Here is a 19,237-nt window from a genome sequence, read left to right as displayed (position 1 = left end):
CATCTCCACACAGCAACCTTGCATCCCCGCACTCAACATCATCACACATCACACATCACACCACTCAGCACACACTGGCACTGACCACTTCCCAGCACTGATACCATCATCCATACACCCAAACATTACAGATGCACACACTTACGCATGCACACATCCAAGTCACCAGCCCTATCCATATGTACACACATACTCACATACACACACACACTCACACCTTCATTTTGGGATCACCAATACTTTATTATCTCCCCTTCTTCCTAGCTCTCCTGTTTAACTACCTTTGTCCAGCCAACCGCCATGATTGACCGCTAGTTCCAAAAGTTTTTGTCTTCTCCTTCTGTTTATTTCCTTGTGTTCCTTTCTGCTGAAGAGCATTGGTCCGAAACAAAAGACTTTCTCACCTTTCCAAGTGTTAAACTAATACACATGTTTGTTATTTATACACCTGTCTTTGTCTTAGGATTTTCTGTAAATTTCAACTATATATATATATATATATATATTTGTATATCTACACACACACACACACATATCTGTATCTATATGTTCATACACACATGCATATATATATATATATATACTAGCTGGTGTACTCGGTAATTCCCGGGGGTAAAGATGTTCTATTGAAATGCCTTATTACTCTGATATAAGAAAGCAATTTCGTTATAACTGCCACAAAAGGAGTATTTTCCGTCACAAAAAACTGTCAGCTGGAGGAGGAGGGAGAGATTGTTGGAGATTGGTGAGAGAGGTTTTCGGAGGTTGGCGAGAAGGATTGTCAGAGGTTGGTGAGAGAGGTTGTCGGAGGTTGGCGAGAGGCAAAGACATTATTCTTATTAGTGAAGGCATCTGGGAAATGTATAACTGCTGTCATTCACAGAAAGACTTGTTTTACTGTGAGAAAAGTGCTGTTGAAGTTATTAGTGAAATTCGGCAATTGAGGATCGAATCCACGCTATGCATGCATGAAGCCACTACAAATGCATTGTGGAATTAAAAAAATTATCTACTGTCATGGAAAAAGTGTAACTGTAACAATGCAGAATTATCGGAGTAATGAACATTCAAAAAAGTATGTATGTATAGAAATGTATGAATGAAGTCTTTAATGTTTAAGATTCAAATTGAGGATGTGCAATAATAATGTTTAGCAGTTCAAAACTGTGAGTAGTGAAATGCAGAATTAGGTTGGCTGATGAGAGAATGAAATATTGATCGCTTCACTAAAATCTGCAGGTGGTATAGGTTATTTCCCTTGGGTTGTTTAAATAAAATATTACTAATATGTAGTAGATAGAAGGATCCATTGGAAGAGCCCTATTATCGACTTTTGTCAACAATCTAAGTATATCACAAGGTTTCCAGACATGAGTTCTACTCACGTGTCAAATAAAGTATAAAGGTGATATTGCCAGCAAAAATTAGAAACAGGACACACAAAAAATCAATATTCAAAGTAATTGAACATAAACAATGAAATGCGTTATTGCCCTTGAGTGTTTAAAAAAAAAAAATTGTACAGATGCTATGGGTTATTTCCCTTGGGTATTTAAAAAATTAGTTATCTGAGGTAGATATAAAGGTCCCTTCCAGGGGCCATATTATCGATTTTTTCAATAATCTAAGTATGTCATGAGGTTTTCAGATATGAGTTCAACTCACATGTCAAGTTTCATAAAAATCAATAAAACGATGTAGGAGTTAGCTAACAACGCCATAAGCAAACACACACTGATTTTCCACATATGTAGTATATATATATATATATATATATATACACACACACACACATTAGTGGCAATGACTGGGAGTATTAAGTACAATCAGTAGAGCATACGTTTCCATGATCAAAATCATTAGCTGTGTCTAATTCAGATTCTGAGTTAACAAACTGCTGCAGATGGTTGTATGATGGTACAATAAGAAACCAATTATTATTTGTACTACCATTAAAATAGTTTGAAGATTTGTATTAATGCAAAAACTTTATTAGCCCCACCTTATGGTTTTGAACAATTGAACTAAAGACATCTGTCTATCAATATATATACATAGGTGCAGATGTTGTGCGATAAGAAGTTTGCCTTCTAGTTATAATATGGTTGTGGGTTCAATTCCAGTGCATGGCACCTTGGGCATAACATAGTTATACATTATGTATATATGTATATTATATATACTAGCAAAGAACCACCCTCCAGGTGGTTTTCTGCTGGTTGTCTGTTTATATTAGAGAGACTCTGTGTGTGTGCGTGAGGGGGAAAGAGAACATTGCAAAGAATGAATGAAATAAACATGAAGTGAAAAATATCGTGTAAATAAAAGCTCATGAACCCTTAGAAATGCCAAAATGAATAGCTGGTTTTGTTCATTAATTTCCGTAAAAGTTTTTATTTATTTACTTTTGTTTTAAAGTGAAAGAGAGGCAGGATGCCCATGCAGGGACTACAACAGATGCCTAGAGGGAGGCCAATGTGAAACCAAAGGCTGAGTTGGTATCTGACTCTAGTAGCAGCAGCAACTTTCCCAACTACTACTACAATAGCAGGAATGGCAATACCAATAGCAATGGTAGCAACCCAAACAAAAATAGCAGCAGTACCATCGCTAATGATAACAACAGTAACAATGACAACAACAACCATCTTGATAGCACTGATAACAGATCCAACAGCAATGACAATGGCTATAGCAGCACCAACACCAACACTGCCACCAATGATGTCCCCTATGCCAGCACCAACACTAACAACAGCAACAGTGGAAATAGCAGCATCAACATCAACAGAAGTAGCATTGCCGGCAGCAGTATATGAAGATACATTGGATGTTCTGGGAACACCTTCAAGCAGCACAGGATCCTGGAGAAACGTTACACCATGTCCTTAGCCAGCCATGTGTGGTGACTGAAAGATGAAAGGATTCTGCATATAGTCTCATGGAAGATCTTAGGAAAAATGGGTTCCTACATCAACAGGAGCAAGTGTTGTAAGTTGTGCACAGCTGAATGAGCAAAGATATTAAAGAACACTCTTGACTCAGGGAACATCCTAAATTCCAGGATGAAAGTCTTTAGACCTTGCTTGCACTTCAGGAGGTTCCTACTAAAATCTTGAGACCCACTAGCTAATAGGGTCCATTACGGATAGTGTTCTAAAGGAGACAATCTCTTGCGCTTAACACCCCTCCTTTGTCCATGTGTTCAACAACTAGCAATGAAGTCTTTTCTCCCTCCACTTTGAAGAGAAGTTATAGGTCACCAGCCATTAGGGTCTGAAGAGAGGTGATAGGTCACCAGCCATTAGGCGCTTTATTGATGTGAAACCCTGGGTAATCCCATAGACCAGCCATAATTACCTTTATCTAATTACTCTACTGCTCTACAGCTTAGTGTGCTTCTCTTTCGGATTTATGATTTACTGACAATATGTGTGTGTGTGTGAGTGTGTGCGTGTGTGTGTGTGTGTGTGTGTGTGTGTGTGTGTATTTGTGTTTGTCCTCTCCCCCCACTGCTTGACAATCGGTGTTGCTTCATTTACATCCCCATAACTTAGTGGTCTGGCAAAAAATGCCTAATGGAATAAATATCAAACTTTTAAAAAAAAGTACTACCTTTCAGGCAGTGCTCCAGCCTGGTTGCAGTCTAATAACAGAAATAAGTAAATGATAAAAGAAATATAAAATAGTCCTTTCAGATGGCTCCAGGATACAGCAATTTTTGAGCTGACATTCTTTTACATGTAGAAAGTGATTACACATACTAAAGAACGAGGAGTCTGGTAGATGTAAAAAAGAAAGGACCAAATTCAGTAAGTATCAAATGAAGATTATTTTCACTAGTAAAATGACATCAGACCAGCCTAAAACTATAATAAAAATATCAAAAAAGAAAATACTTACTAAGAATTAGTGCAAGTATAGGAAATCTGTCACAACCAAAAATCATCTGCTCCTCATTGTTGACATGAGCAACTATGGCTGGGAGACCAAATGCCTATTAAAAATGGTTGAGGTAAACAATTAGTAAAATGAAGAATTTAGCCATGTTTTACTCAGAATTTTAGATGCTGTAAAAATATTATTTGTAAAAATATAATCAATTACCGTAAAAATATAATCAATTACTTATCTTAGTCAATGTGTCAATATAAATTTAAACAACCCAGAAAAAAGTATTGTTCTTATATCTGAATCACTACCAGAACTAGAAAAGTTTCAGGTGTGGAAGCAGTGTCTAGAATTGAAGGGCCTTAGAGTTAACCTAGCAAAAACGAAAATCTTTGTAAGTAGGAGACAAATTACAAACTAAGTTTTTTCTTGTCTGTTACTTAGCCTGTCTGTAACACTTTCATGTGATTAGTTAAAGGGAAAGGCGAAGAGCGAAAAAAAAAGGAGAGAAAAAGAGGGTAAGGTGAAGAGTGAGAGAGAAAGAGGGAGAATCTATGAAATTGTGCATAAAGCATACAAAATGTATATATAAAGTGCATTAAGTAATCATTGTATTCCAGTTTCCTTCACTTTTCAATGATTAGCAAATGAGCAACTAACTTTTAATACAGACGCCAAATCAGATTGGAGCCTGGTGTAGCCATCTGGTTTCACCAGTCCTCAGTCAAATTGTCCAACCCATGCTAGCATGGAAAGCAGACGTTAAACGATGATGATGACAAATCAGGCTATGCTTCCAGGATTTCTGGATAAAATTTCCAAAAATAACCCAATAAGTTTACCATTAATTCTGTGAAATATTCACGAGTCCTGCTAGTGAAAATTAGTGTGAAAAAAAGGGGTTACTCCAAGTGGATCCAACATAGGGGTTAACTGCTATACAGATGAAAGGATTATTAAGGAAATGAAGATAGAAGTGGCAGGACCATCAAATATAGCTGCCAGGATGTTGAAATTATTCAACAAAGTAAGATATGAGTTAGTTACTCATATAATAATAATCAGGTAGTGTTATGCTGGCAAAGTAGTAGTATTGTGAATTACTCCAAAAACAATGGAGAAGCCTTAGAAATAAGTAACTCCAGAGTTATTTAACTGATGAATCAGGCCTTGAAAGTGGTTGAAATTTATAGCAAAGCTAATCAGAGAGAACCAGCTTAGATGAAGTGAAGTTTGGTTTGTGTCAGGGCATAGAACCACCAATGTCCTCTTCTTAGTGAGGCAACTACAAGAAAAATTCTAAGCCAATAACAAAACCATTGTACTTTGTATATCTTGACTCTGAGAAAGCCTTTACGTAGGCTTTTTTGTTAAGTATATTATGCTTGGTATACTAGTGATTACTAGGAAAACTGAGAGTAGAGAAATCACTTGTAACATTTGTCCAGGCTATGTACAGTGGAACTGTCAATAAAGTGAAAAGTTAGCAAGTAGCTGGTAAGAAATTTAACTGCAAACAGATGTTCAGCAAACATTGGTTTGAGCAATATCCTGTTTATTATAGTTACCAAGATCATAGTTAGTGGTGGCTTGTGTACAGGAACTGTCTTAAAATTTTCTACTGCAACCAATGGCGGCTCATAGATAAAATTGGTGGGGGTGCTACTTCAGAAAATTTTTAGCCGTTGTTTTAGTATTGTGTAAAAGAAAACAAACATATAAAAAGAAAATTTATACACAAACTTGATCAGTTCGCATTTTAGTCACTGTTGGGTAGTGTGTTTAATTTGTTTACTGCACACTGCCATGAACTCCCCCTTGTTTATCAAAAATACACCCTAAATCACAAAATAAAGTGGGGAAATGTGCTCTATTTTTCAAATCCTGGCAGCAACACTGAAGCTGGAAGCAGGATAATAATCTAATTCTACACTTTATAACACGTTTTTAAGCACAACACACGCGAAGTCAAAAAGAAACTCTACCTTTCACCCAGCACTGTTGTCCACACAGTACTCTCTCTCACTTGTGTGAAGCTTCCTATCTCGGACATGTGAGCATGTGCACAACATCCAAACACCACATTACTGGAACAGTTCTATACAAAGATTTTTGTATTTTTTTCATAAACTAGGAGATGGCTACTGGCATTAAGCTTAAGGATTATATAATATACTAGCAGAAGTGCCTGGCGTTGCTCGGGGCTTAATTGTTTTAAAGTACTGTTGATGATTCTACTCAATTATGATTATTGAGGATTGCTATAAGCTGAAAACCAACCAATCAATTTGCAACTGGACAGAAAGCCTTGCCTAGAGCATTGCAGCACTCTGAGAAGTGGGTAACAATAGAATGTGAGGTGGCCCTGAAAAAGCTGTTTTATTGTTCTCACAATTGTAACAATGTCTTAGCAATGCAGATGACTTAAGACACGCACGTACTGTATCTATACTATAAAAGGCAAATTTTCTCTGTGTGTTTGTATGTTTAAAATTCATACATTTACACAATTCCAAATTTCTTCGATTAAACAATCGCAATTAATATTCTAAATACAATAAGTTAGGTCACTGCGTCATTTTTTCACTCCAAAAAATTCCTAATAGCGAATAAAATCCTTAAAACTACACAAGTAAACATTTTCTACCTAATAAAATCTAATTTCCTCTTTCTAATACAAATCCTTTCAACTCCTACTTCCTCTCATGAACCTTTACGAAAACTCCAACAACAAATACAAAAAGAAAACTATTTCAGTATCAAATCACATTTCAATACTGTAATGACAGATACTAAAAACTACATGCAAAATTACTTTGCCCCTCTAAAATTAACTATTTCTATTCCTCTTACACATCGTTTCAATTGCTACTTTCTCTTATCAACGTTTACGAATGATCCAAGAAAAAAGACAAAGAAACGAAGGGGAGTGAGTGTCAAATAAACAGACACACTGCCAATCATACGTAAATACACACATATATGGTTACCTATGGTTACCAATGACCTCATTCTAATTGGCGGGAATTATAAGTTTACTTTCCATTTCTAATACCGTCATTTACCAGCGAGACATCTTACTCAAATACGATCAACAAATATTTATTCCCTACAAACTGTGAGTATTTTTTGAAAATCTTTTTGTAAATCTTGAGATTAACACCCGCATCATTACCTACCTAACCCTAACAAACCCTAATCCTAACAAACCCTAACCCTAACACTGTAGTGAAAATCGTACGGGTGTTAATCTGAAAATTTAACAATCTTTTTTAAAACACTTACTAACATCTTTTTTATTTAGTGTGTGTGTTGCTCATATATATATACACTTAAGACTTAGTTGTGGGCTGGGAGTTTGATCGGCAGAGGTCATTATTATTATTATTTATTTATTATTATTATTATTTTAAATTTTTCCCACAACGGCGGCTTCGGGCAGGTGGAGAATAGTCGATTATATTGACCCCTGTATTCAACTGGTACTTATTTTTTAGACCCCGAAAGGATGAAAGACAAAGTCAACTTTGGCGGAATTTGAACTCACACACTCATACATACAAATATCTGTCATTCTCTTCCAAATACGATCGACAGTCAAACATTTATTCCTTACAAACTGAATTTTTAAAATATCTTTCTTAAAACGCATTTAATTACTACCATATATAGACACAGAATACACATTAATACACACATACATACAAATGCCTGTTATTTTTTTTTATTTAGTGTGTGTGTATGTTGCCCATCTTAATATATAATGCTGAAGTTCTGTACTTACTAACATTTTTTTTATTTAGTGTGTATGTGTGTGTGTGTGTTGCCCATATATATATACACTTGAGACTTAGTTGGGTTTTTATATAGACCCGCACCCGGTGGAAAAATTGAAAAAAAATAGTGTAGTAGTTGAAGTGCACCGTATATTGAACAAATATGAAGGAAAAAATGCGCGCTGCGAAAGTGGGGGGGATATGTTCGAGAAAGACGATGAGAAAAATTTTCTGCAATGACAACTTTGACTTTTCCATAAAAGTCTTCGTCCTTTTAGAAATGCTTTCCCTACAATTTCCGCACCGCTACACAAATCCATCCAGCGATTTGGCCTTCTTCAAAGTCATATCGTGTGTGCAATCACGCGTTTTACTGGTTGTCGCTGTTCAAATGATTCTCTTTTAGGGTTGGGCACACCGTTGGAATCATGGCCAAATGAATGCCTTCGTCGCAAAAATTCCTTTTGTTCGCAAAACAAAAGGAATTTTGTTTCGAAAACATTCATTTGACCATGATTCCAACGGTCAAACTGTTCCCTTTTGCGCACATGTGCCTAACCCTAAAAGAGAATTGTATGAAAAACATTTCTATAATGGCGCAGGAGTGGCTGCGTTGTAAGTAGCTTACCAACCACATAGTTCCGGGTTCAGTCCCACTACGAGGCACCTTGGGCAAGTGTCTTCTACTATAGCCTCAGGCCGACCAAAGCCTTGTGAGTGGATTTGGTAGACAGAAACTGAAAGAAATCCGTCGTATATATGTGTGTGTGTGTTTGTTCCCCCACCATCGCTTGACAACCGATGCTGGTGTGTTTACACCCCCGTAACTTAGTGATTTGGCAAAAAGAAACAGATAGAATAAGTACTAGGTTTAATAAGTCCTGCGGTCGATTTTATCGACTGAAGGCGGTGCTCCAACATGGTCGCAGTCAAATGACTAAAACAAGTAAAAGAATAAAAGAAAACTCTTCATATTTGTTCAATATACATTGCATTAGAAGTATTACATGATTTTTGTTTCACTCCTGTGACCGGACGTTGAGATTTAGTGCTCGGGTTGTGTAAATTTTCCGAGCCCCCCCCCCCCACTTTGTCAGCGCACATTTTTTCCTTCATATTTGTTCAATATACATTGCATTAGAAGTATTACATGATTTTTGTTTCACTCTTGTGACCGGACGTTGAGATTTAGTGCTCGGGGTGTGTGAATTTTCCGAGCCCTCTCCCCACCCACCCCTTTCACAGCGCGCATTTTTTCCTTCATATTTGTTCAGTATATGGTGCACTTCAACTACTACACTATTTTTTTTTCAATTTTTCCACCGGGTGCGGATCTATTCTATATAAAAACCCTTAGTTGTGAGTTGGGAGTTTGATCTGCAGAGGTCATTATTATTATTATTCAGATTAACACCCGCACGATTTTCACTAGGGTGTTAGGGTTACGGTTTTTGGGTCAGGGTTACGGTTTTAGGGTTACAATGAGGGTTAGTCTTACGGTTACGGTTACGTAATCGTGCGAGTGTTAATCTGAAAAATCACCGAAATGTGAAAACTTTTGTTATAACTTTTGTTGTTCTGTTTAATATGTACATAGATTATGCCTCCAAACAAGACAGCTTGCTGAGGAAAGAAAGCAACCGGTTTAAAAAGACAGCAACAGACTGCAGCAATTCACCACATTCCAGAAGTTACTTTGAACATAATGAAAAACGGTGCATCATCATCTACTACCCAATCTGATAGAATTCTGGCAGAACTGTGTAGCAACAGATCGCCAGCAATTGCTTCATCACAAATTGCCGTCCTAGCTCCTGCGAAAAGGAATTACCCTGCTATGTATAATCAAGGCAGCGCAAAAAGTTGTTTTGCACAAGCATTTGTATAGCCAATTAGACGGATGAAATTTACGTACACTTAATAATGTTACACAAAACAGCCTTCAGACTTTCCCTATTAATTTCGTCTTTTGACTTATGAACATATTTACATCATAAGGGTTTTTTCAATGTAAGGCTTTCTTTTTTAGTTGATTTTCACCTAGCAAGACTTATCGTAGATGGCGTAATAAGTCACACCCGGACAACGTCGGGTTATACTGCTAGTCTATACTATAAAAGGCAAATCTACTCTGTGTGTGTGTATGTTTAAAATGAATACATTTATACAATTCCAAATTTCTTCGATTAAACAATCGCAATTAATATTCTAAATACAATAAGTTAGGTCACTGCATCATTTTTTCACTCCAAAAATTTCCTAATAGCGAATAAAATCCGTAAAACTACGGAGGTAAACATTTTCTCCCTAATAAAATCTAATTTCCTCTTTCTAATACAAATCCATTCAACTCCTACTTTCTCTTATGAAGCTTTACGAAAAATCCAACAACAAATACAAAAAGAAAGGAAGGAGAAAAAGAAAACTATCAAAACTGAAACAATCACATTTCGATACTGTGATGACAGATACTAAAACTACATACAGAATTACTTTGCCCCTCTAAAATTAACTATTTCTATTCCTCTTACAGATCGTTTCAATTGCTACTTTCTCTTATCAACGTTTACGAATGATCCAAGAAAAAAGACAAAGAAACGAAGGGGAGTGAGAGTCAAATAAACAGACACACTGCCAATCATACGTAAATACACACATATATATGTACCTATGGTTTCCAATGACCTCATTCTAATTGGCGGGAACTAAACCCTAACAGAGAAACGAAAGAAAAAGAGTCAAATAAGTATTTTCCCCTGTAACACAATGTCATTTCCTCTTTCTATAACAACTTTCACCTTTTATTCCACACATGAAATGCCACCTATACACTTACATACAAATACACAGATACATGCAAATACCTGTCACTTACAAGAAGCTGCGATCAGATTCCTACATCCATTTGCGTGATGGCATCAATAATGACGCTGACCCAAGAAACATCGTTTCTTTGTCTTTTTTCTTGGATCATTTGTAAACGTTGATAAGAGAAAGTAGCAATTGAAACGATGTGTAAGAGGAATAGAAATAGTTAATTTTAGAGGGGCAAAGTAATTTTGCATGTAGTTTTTAGTATCTGTCATTACAGTATTGAAATGTGATTTGATACTGAAATAGTTTTCTTTTTCTCCTTCCTTTCTAAAAGTAAACCTAACAGAGACAAAATGATTATTTGGCAATAAATGATACACAACTTAACAGCTATTTAGGGAATGGTCCTTTTTAATATACAGAAAAAAGAAGCATGAAAGAAGTTTGTAGGAATTCTATACTGTGTATCTAATATAAACAATAGCTACACAAAAAGTGCTGTGGAATCTTAGGCAGGCTGAAAGAAAGAAAATAATGATTCATCATCATCATCATCATCATCATCGTTTAACGTCCGCTTTCCATGCTAGCATGGGTTGGACGATTTGACTGAGGACTGGTGAAACCGGATGGCAACACCAGGCTCCAGTCTAATTTGGCAGAGTTTCTACAGCTGGATGCCCTTCCTAACGCCAACCACTCAGAGAGTGTAGTGGGTGCTTTTACGTGTCACCCGCACGAAAACGGCCACGCTCGAAATGGTGTCTTTTATGTGCCACCCGCACAAGCCAGTCCAGGGGCACTGGCAACGATCTCGCTCGAAAATCCTACGGGAGCCAGTCAGGCGGTACTGGCAACGGCCACGCTCAAAATGGTGCATCTTATGTGCCACCCGCACAAGAGCCAGTCCAGGGGCACTGGCAATGGTCTTACTTGGCTTGCCGGGTCTTCTCACGCACAGCACATTTCCAAAGGTCTCGGTCAGTAGTCATCGCCTCGGTGAGGCCCAATGTACGAAGGTCTTGCCTCACCACCTCAGTATTGTGTAAAAGAAAACAAACATATAAAAAGAAAATTTATACACAAACTTGATCAGTTCGCATTTTAGTCACTGTTGGGTAGTGTGTTTAATTTGTTTACTGCACACTGCCATGAACTCCCCCTTGTTTATCAAAAATACACCCTAAATCACAAAATAAAGTGGGGAAATGTGCTCTATTTTTCAAATCCTGGCAGCAACACTGCCTTCCTACTGCTACAAAGGTAAAGGTGACGCTTTAGATACAAATAATTACAGAGGCATCAAGCTGTTAGATCAGGTTATGAAAGTTACAGAGAGGGTCATAGCCCAACTAATTAGGGAGCGAATCAATTTAGATGAGATGCAGTTTGGGTTCGTGCCAGGTAAAAGCACTACTGATGCTTCTAATGTTCAGCTTTTCTCTCAAGATACTTACACTCTGACGGGTATTCACATTGACATTACACATCCAACGGAGCATACTGGCTTCATTCCTTGCGAGCTTACGTATGTCCTCAGCAGTTACAGCCCATGTTTCACTGTATTTTTGATAAACAAGGAAATCACCACGTTACTCTGGGTCAGGAGGGGACCTTACACCACCCACAAATCTGGTCGGTGGCTTTCAACAGGTTGTCCCGCAGAAATCTCCAATTGTTTTCCACATTGTATGATGCTATATCCCCTTCTATTTCGTTAAATGCTTCAAGTAACTTGTCTCTAAGTCTCTGTCCGTTTGCAGGGTCTTTAAGCTTCCACACCCTTCTCCTCCAAGCCTGTCTAATTCTGGGCACCCATTTTGCCTTGATCCCAAAGTCGCTAACTACTAATCTATGTTGTGGGGTACATTCTTCGCCAGGGTAGGTTTTGGCATTTATAAGCCACCCTCTTTCCCTATTTCTGGCGAGGATGTAGTCGATTTGGCTAGAGTGTCTGCCGGAGCGGTAGGTGACTAGGTGACTGGCAGGTTTCCTGAAGTTGGTATTGCAGACCATAAGATCGGTTGCATCACAGAACTCCAGCAGTCTGGTTCCCTCCTCGTTGCGGGAACTGAAGCCATAGCCTCCATGTATGCCATGGAAGCCTCCAGCACGACGTCCGACATGACCGTTGAAGTCTCCAGCCACAAAGAGAAGGTCCCTGTCACTCGTCGACGAGGTAGTTTGCAAGAGGGTGTCATAGGATTGGTCTTTCAGACCATCTGGTAGCCTCGGTTGAGGTGCATAGGCTGAGATGACAGTAGCTAATCTATGATGAAGCACTAGTCTGATCTTAAGTACTCTGTCACTTACTCTAACGACCTCGATTACCTTATCCACCCATTTCTCCGCTAGAAGTATTCCTACGCCCCCGACCCCGTCAGTGTTCCCTGCCCAGAAAATCTTGTACCTGTGTTCTTTGCCTGTGTGGAACCTCGCAGAACCTCCTCTCCATCTTACTTCCTGGATGCAGCACATATCTACGCGTCTCCGTTCAAGCATCTCAACAATTTCACCAGATCTACCTTTCAGCGTGCCGACGTTGAGAGTGCCAATCCTAACAGTATGGGTGTTGAGGGTGTGGGCCTGTAGCCTGGGAAGGGGAAAAGCAGTGTCGTGTACCTGAAAAGAAAACTTGCAATTGGAAGAATTCATAAGCAAAACAGTACCTACAACCTGCAAACATTACTCAAACTTAATGCGCTACCCAAAGGTAGGGGAGAGGATGGCCAAGGCCACTAGATGGGTTCCGGGAGACAGCCGAGGATGACAGGATGACAGAGGAATGCACTTCCGGTGGAGGGGTGGGAGGGCGGGTGTACCATCAGCGAGGAGATAGGGCTCTTAATCGTAGATTTTAAATATTTGAGAGACAACAATGCATAAATCGTAATTTTTAAAAGAGCAATGAAATCTAGGTGAATAGAATATATACGTAGCATGAATTTAGGAAGCTTAGAAAATGAATAAGTATGAATTTAAGACAAACACTGAATTCAATTGAATTTCATGGAGAGAAACAAGATAAATAATAGAGGGCAGACTAAAGCGCGAAGGTATGAGATGTTTGAGGCCGTAAATAAATAAAAATCTCTATCTTATCTGCATCTTGGAGACTTCGTCGTAGTATGTCAGCGGAGAAGAGATTGAGATAATTTAGAATGGATTTCTCATTTATATATAGCCAGAACCTGAAGACCTTAAGGAAAAACTAAGAGAGAGAGAGAGAGAGAGAGAGAGAGAGAAAGAGAGAGAGAGAGAGAGAGAGAGAGAGAGAGAGAGAGAGAGAGAGAGGATGGAGGGGTAGACAGAGGCATGGCGGGAGAAAAGATCATCATCATATATATATATATATATATATATATATATATATATATATATATAAAGAGAGAGAGAGAGGGGGGACCAGTCAAGCAGCACATCACGCTGTAATTCTTGGGCTGAGAAATCAACACTTAAAAGCCATAATTTTAAGGAGCGATAAGAATTTTTGAATAAAGGAAAATGGGTAGGGGTGGGTAGGTACCGTCAGCGAGTAGATAGGGCTCTTAATTGTAGATTTTAAATATTTGAGAGACAACAATGCATAAATCTTAATTTTTAAAAGAGCAATGAAATCTTGGTGAATAGAATATATACGTAGCATGAATTTAGGAAGCTTAGAAAATGAATAAGTATGAATTTAAGACAAAAACTGAATTCAATTGAATTTCATGGAGAGAAACAAGATAAATAATAGAGGGCAGACTAAATCGCGAAGGTATGAGATGTTTGAGGCCGTAAATAAATAAAAATCTCTATCTTATCTGCATCTTGGAGACTTCGTCGTAGTATGTCAGCGGAGAAGAGATTGAGATAATTTAGAATAGATTTCTCATTTATATATAGCCAGAACCTGAAGACCTTAAGGAAAAACTACAAGAGAGAGAGAGAGAGAGAGGGACTGATTTAGAGAGGATGGAGGGGTAGACAGAGGCATGGCGGGAGAAAAGATCATCATCATTATCATCATATATATATATATATATATATATATATATATATATATATAAAGAGAGAGAGAGGTGGGGACCAGTCAAGCAGCACATCACGCTGTAATTCTTGGGCTGAGAAATCAACACTTAAAAGCCATAATTTTAAGGAGCGATAAGAATTTTTGAATAAAGGAAAATGGGTAGGGGTGGGTAGGTACCGTCAGCGAGTAGATAGGGCTCTTAATTGTAGATTTTAAATATTTGAGAGACAACAATGCATAAATCGTAATTTTTATGCATAGGAATAGCTAACAGGAAGAACACACAAGAAATGAAGTTTCAGTATTGCCCAAAAGCATATTAAAAGTAATTGATAATACCTATTACTTACACAAGCAGTTCTCAAACACATTTCGGTATAGAATCCATTATACAATTTTCTAAAAATCACAGAACCCACACCTACCACTCTAAATTTAATAAAACTCACAGCCTTACAGCAAATGTATTGCCCACAAAACCTTTACAGTGCCTGTCCTCATGCTTACATTTGGCCTTCTGAACTGGTCACTACAAGAACTCGACGAGATAGATGTTTGAACTCACACACTGCTCAGTGTTACAGGAAACTTCAATATTAATGGAGCTGTAGACAGGTTATACATCCCAGGTAAGGATGGTGGCTGTGGTCTCAAATCTGTACTGATCTCATATGAAGCATGTATTGTGACACTGAAGCAGCTGCAGCAGAGGAAAGAGATCAGTAACTATCTTAAAACAGCCTAGTCACTTGTCTAGTTAATCAGGTTGTACAGGAAGGTATCATACCCAATGATTGGTGTAGCAGCATCACAGTCAACAGTTACAAGGGTAAAGGAGATGCCTTAGAAAGAATTAATTACAATGGTATCATATTATTGGACCAGGTTATGAAAGTCACTAAAAGAATCATAACTTAGTTAATTAGAAAGAGAGTTAACCTAGATGAGGTGCAATTTGGTATCATACCAGGGAGAAACACTACTGATGCTCTCTTTATAGTTTGGCAACTGCAGGAGAAATATTTAGCAAAGAGTAAACTACTGGCCTGGAGAAAGACTTTGACAGAGTGCCTCAAGCCCTCATGTAGAGGTTGATGTGAAAGCTAGGAGTAGATGAATGGCTAGTGAGAGCTGTTCAAGACATGTACAGGGATGCTGTCACCAAAGTGAGAGTTAACAATGAGTACAATAATGAATCTAGCGTGCAGGTAGGAGTTCATCAGAGTTCAGTTATCAATCTCCTCTTATTTATCACAGTCCTCCAAGCCACAAGAGAGGAACTTAAGACTGGTTGCTCATAGGAACTCCTCTATGCTGATGACCTTGTCCTTATAGCTGAAACTGTAGGTGAATTAGAATTAAGATTCCAAGTGAGAACTAAACCCAGAACCAAAGGGTCTTAAAGTTATCTTAGCAAAGACCAAAGTTCTAGTTAGCAAGAAAACAGACAGGACACTAATCCCTTTGGGAAAATGATCCTGCTCCATTTGCAGACAAGGTGTTGGTAGAAATTTCATATGGTGTACTCAGTGCAGACTATAGACACATAAGAGGTACAGTGAAATCACAGGAAGGTTAACAAAAAGAATTTGTTTGTGGCAGATGTGCAGGAGATATTAAGAACACATGGGAAATAGATATTCTGCAATGCCAAGGAGGCTCTCTAGAAGTAGTAGATAACTTCTATTGTCTAGGTGATATAATTAGCAGTGGAGGAAGTTGCTCTGAAAGTTGTAGGAAATTGGTTATACACCATTAGGTGTACACCCAATTTCCTATATTAAATTAGAATGAACGGAACGCAGAACTCCAAACTATCAACTCAACAATATTTATTTAAGGTGGAAAATGTACAGCTTTACTCTTGGTTGTTGAGACGCCTTCTGTGTGTGAGAACATGGTTGTTGAGACGTTGGTATGTTGATGTGAGCTGTCTAGCGTGAGTTCGAAAGATGGAGAGAGACAGCTAGACACGTCCTTGCTCAATCGCTGGCCAGTCGAGAAAGAGACAGAATGAAGCGGGAAATGCTTGGATGTTGAATTCCACGCATGCGTGAGACTACGCATGCACACGGCGTTACTACAAAGTATTGTTGCTAGAATAAGAATTGGCAGGAGAAAGTTCAGAGAACTTTTACCTCTGTTGGTAACAAAAGGCATCTCTCTTGGAATGAAAGGCAGATTGTATGATACCTGTTTACAAATAGCAATTTTACATGTTTGTGAAACTTGGGTTGTGGAAGTAGAGGGCATGTGAAGACTGAACAGAAGTGAAACTAGCATGCTCTAATGGATATGCATGTGCAATAAAGCACAAATGTGCTGAGAGAAAAATTGGGCATAAGAGGTATCAAATGTGTGAAGGAGAGAAAACTGTGCTGGTATGGTCATGTGATGCAGATGAATGAGGACAGCTGTACAAAGAAGAGTTGATCACTAAATGTGGAAGAAATCTGAAGAAGAAGAAACCCTGGAAAGACATCTCAACAGAATTGAGGTTCTGACAAACCTTGCCCCACAACTCATCCTCTAACATCCACTCTACCCCCAATCTTCTATGTTACCCTATTTCCTTCACTTTCACCTCTACTGGATGGATTTCTTTTGCATCCAACTCATTCCTTATCTCTAAATCATCTGTCATGCTATTTTCATTCAGTGCATTGAATATTTTTGCATCCAGCTATCCTATTCTGTTTCCTATTCACCTTGTACCTAGATCTCACATTTCTCTCTCTCTCTCTCTCTCTCTCTCCAGGTGAGTAGCCTTGTATTCACCTTTTCAGCAAGACACCTGCTCCCCTGTCATGGTTTCTTATTCCTCCATTCTATACTCCAAACGGTCTTATCTTGCAGGTACTTGATGAACTTACTTAGAGGTTTAGTACTTTAAAAGCATAGTAGTCAGAATAAGGATGAAAAAAGTCCAGGGAGCTATTATTTACTAGAAATAACAGCCAAATCTCCATTAGAGCATATATTTACTGTCCTTAAAGAGAAAGGACACATCAGATAATGTAGAACTAGATACCGTAATAAAGATTGAATGGTTATAATTGAAATGCTTTGATCATAGGTCTAACAAAAGCAAACAACAAAAATAATCATGAAGCTATTGTAATAGCAAAGCATAATGCACAACTTAGTACATGCATAGCAAATGTAAATGACTAACACAAGATTTGAGTCAAGCAATAATTAATGAAAAGCTGTCACAACAGCATTCTAATAATCCTTGCCCACAATAAAAAAAACGCAATATCAACAATCACTGAAATCAATGAAAACAAAAAACTCAGAAGGTTTGACAAATTGATGGACTTTCTAGGTCCATCAATATGTCAAAAACTTCTTAGGGTCATTGTTAAAAAAAAAACAAAGATAAAGTGTGAGATGGAATGATCTAGAATGATGCTGAATTTGTCTTGACTCAAAGCAGTTTGAAAATTTACTCTACTTTATGGAGAGATTATGGTTCAAATTGACATCAATTGAGATGCAAGTTTAGTTGGTTAAATCTGTGCAACAAAGAAGCCACCAAAATTTCTTGTCTTCCCACTTTACCTGTGTTCTGACAAAACCACAGATCAAATAAAGAAAATGTATTTATTAAAAATTACAAACTATCATTGACTGAACTATATAACATATTGAATAGAGAGACTACCCAATTGTAGCTCATATTCTCACACACAAACATACAGACATGTTACTCTAACAATCTGTTGTTCATATTATCACAAGACATATTCACTGAGTTAACACAACCTTGACTTTTGGCATAATTATTGTTATACTGTCATGTAACCTAATATATAGACATAACACGCTATTATTACCCATGCCATTATATGATGCATTCACTGGCCTAATACAGACTTAACTTTTGACATAACTATCATTTATACATCTTCTGATCAACTTCAACCAACCAAACTGTACTTCAACATCACCATTGTTTTTATTTCTCCTATTCCATACTGGTGGTATGGGTTGGATGGGACTGTTTTATTTGTAATGCCATCCAACCCATACCAACATCAGGGGCATATATTCTGGGTGTGCTAGGTGTGTGCTGCACACCTATCGAAAATGGCAAATTCATTATAAATATTAACCTTACTCATTAACTTAATCACAAATCTTAATGGAAAACTTTTATTTGCTTGAAATTTGGTGGCATTGGGTGAGGCAGCACACCCACTACAACAACCACCATATGCTACTGACCAACATGTATTTTATGGTCAGTTGCTCTTCCTGATGCAATCCTTTTAGTTGTCTCTTATGACATGCAGAAATACATCTCAGAATTAAGATGCATATCCCACCCACCCACCCACATACACATGCAAGCACAAGCACAAACATACACATTTACATATGAAATATATATTTTATTTGCATTCTTAAGATTTGATTTTTATTGAATTTCAAAAGAAACACACAATAATATACTTACGCCTTTTTCTATGGCTTCATCGGTGTATTCCTTCAATCGGTTTTTTACTTCAACATCAGATATTCTGGAAAGTGCTTTTGTTAGAACATTTGGTGGGATTCCTGCTTGTTCACCAACCTAAATAGAATTCAGTAGTAGAAACAATAAGTGTTGAAGAATGAAACATTTGGTAAATTCCTGTTTAATTCAGTAATCAAAACTATAACAATATCATCATCATCATCATAATAATAATCATCATTGTTTAATGTCCGTTTTCCATGCTGGCATGGGTTGAAT

General features: G+C 37.7%; 1 protein-coding gene across 10 annotated transcripts in view; it reads right to left on the bottom strand.

Annotated features, from left to right (window-relative positions):
• Positions 1 to 19,237, bottom strand: part of LOC106876882 (glutathione S-transferase kappa 1) — a 69,707-nt gene that overhangs the window by 29,659 nt on the left and 20,811 nt on the right. For 3 of the 10 annotated variants that reach the window (XR_016242216.1, XR_016242220.1, XR_016242219.1), the window contains 3 exons: positions 18,959 to 19,075; positions 12,892 to 13,115; positions 3,904 to 3,997 (listed from right to left, as the gene is read on the bottom strand). Coding sequence is in view for 5 of the 10 variants with exons in the window: in XM_014925624.3 (XP_014781110.2) it covers positions 2,848 to 2,909; positions 3,904 to 3,997; positions 18,959 to 19,075 (273 nt within the window). In the remaining 5 variants the exon portion in view is untranslated. Of the gene's footprint in view, positions 1 to 2,706; positions 2,910 to 3,903; positions 3,998 to 12,891; positions 13,116 to 16,301; positions 16,593 to 18,958; positions 19,076 to 19,237 lie in introns of those variants that run through there. The other 7 variants (XM_014925625.3, XM_089353747.1, XR_016242217.1 and 4 more) reach the window with 6 other exon arrangements.

The sequence above is a fragment of the Octopus bimaculoides genome, chromosome 6 (genome assembly GCF_046866305.1).
Source record: "Octopus bimaculoides isolate indiv1 chromosome 6, ASM4686630v1, whole genome shotgun sequence".
Lineage (NCBI taxonomy): Eukaryota > Metazoa > Mollusca > Cephalopoda > Octopoda > Octopodidae > Octopus > Octopus bimaculoides.
This window is presented reverse-complemented; position numbering and strand designations above follow the sequence as displayed.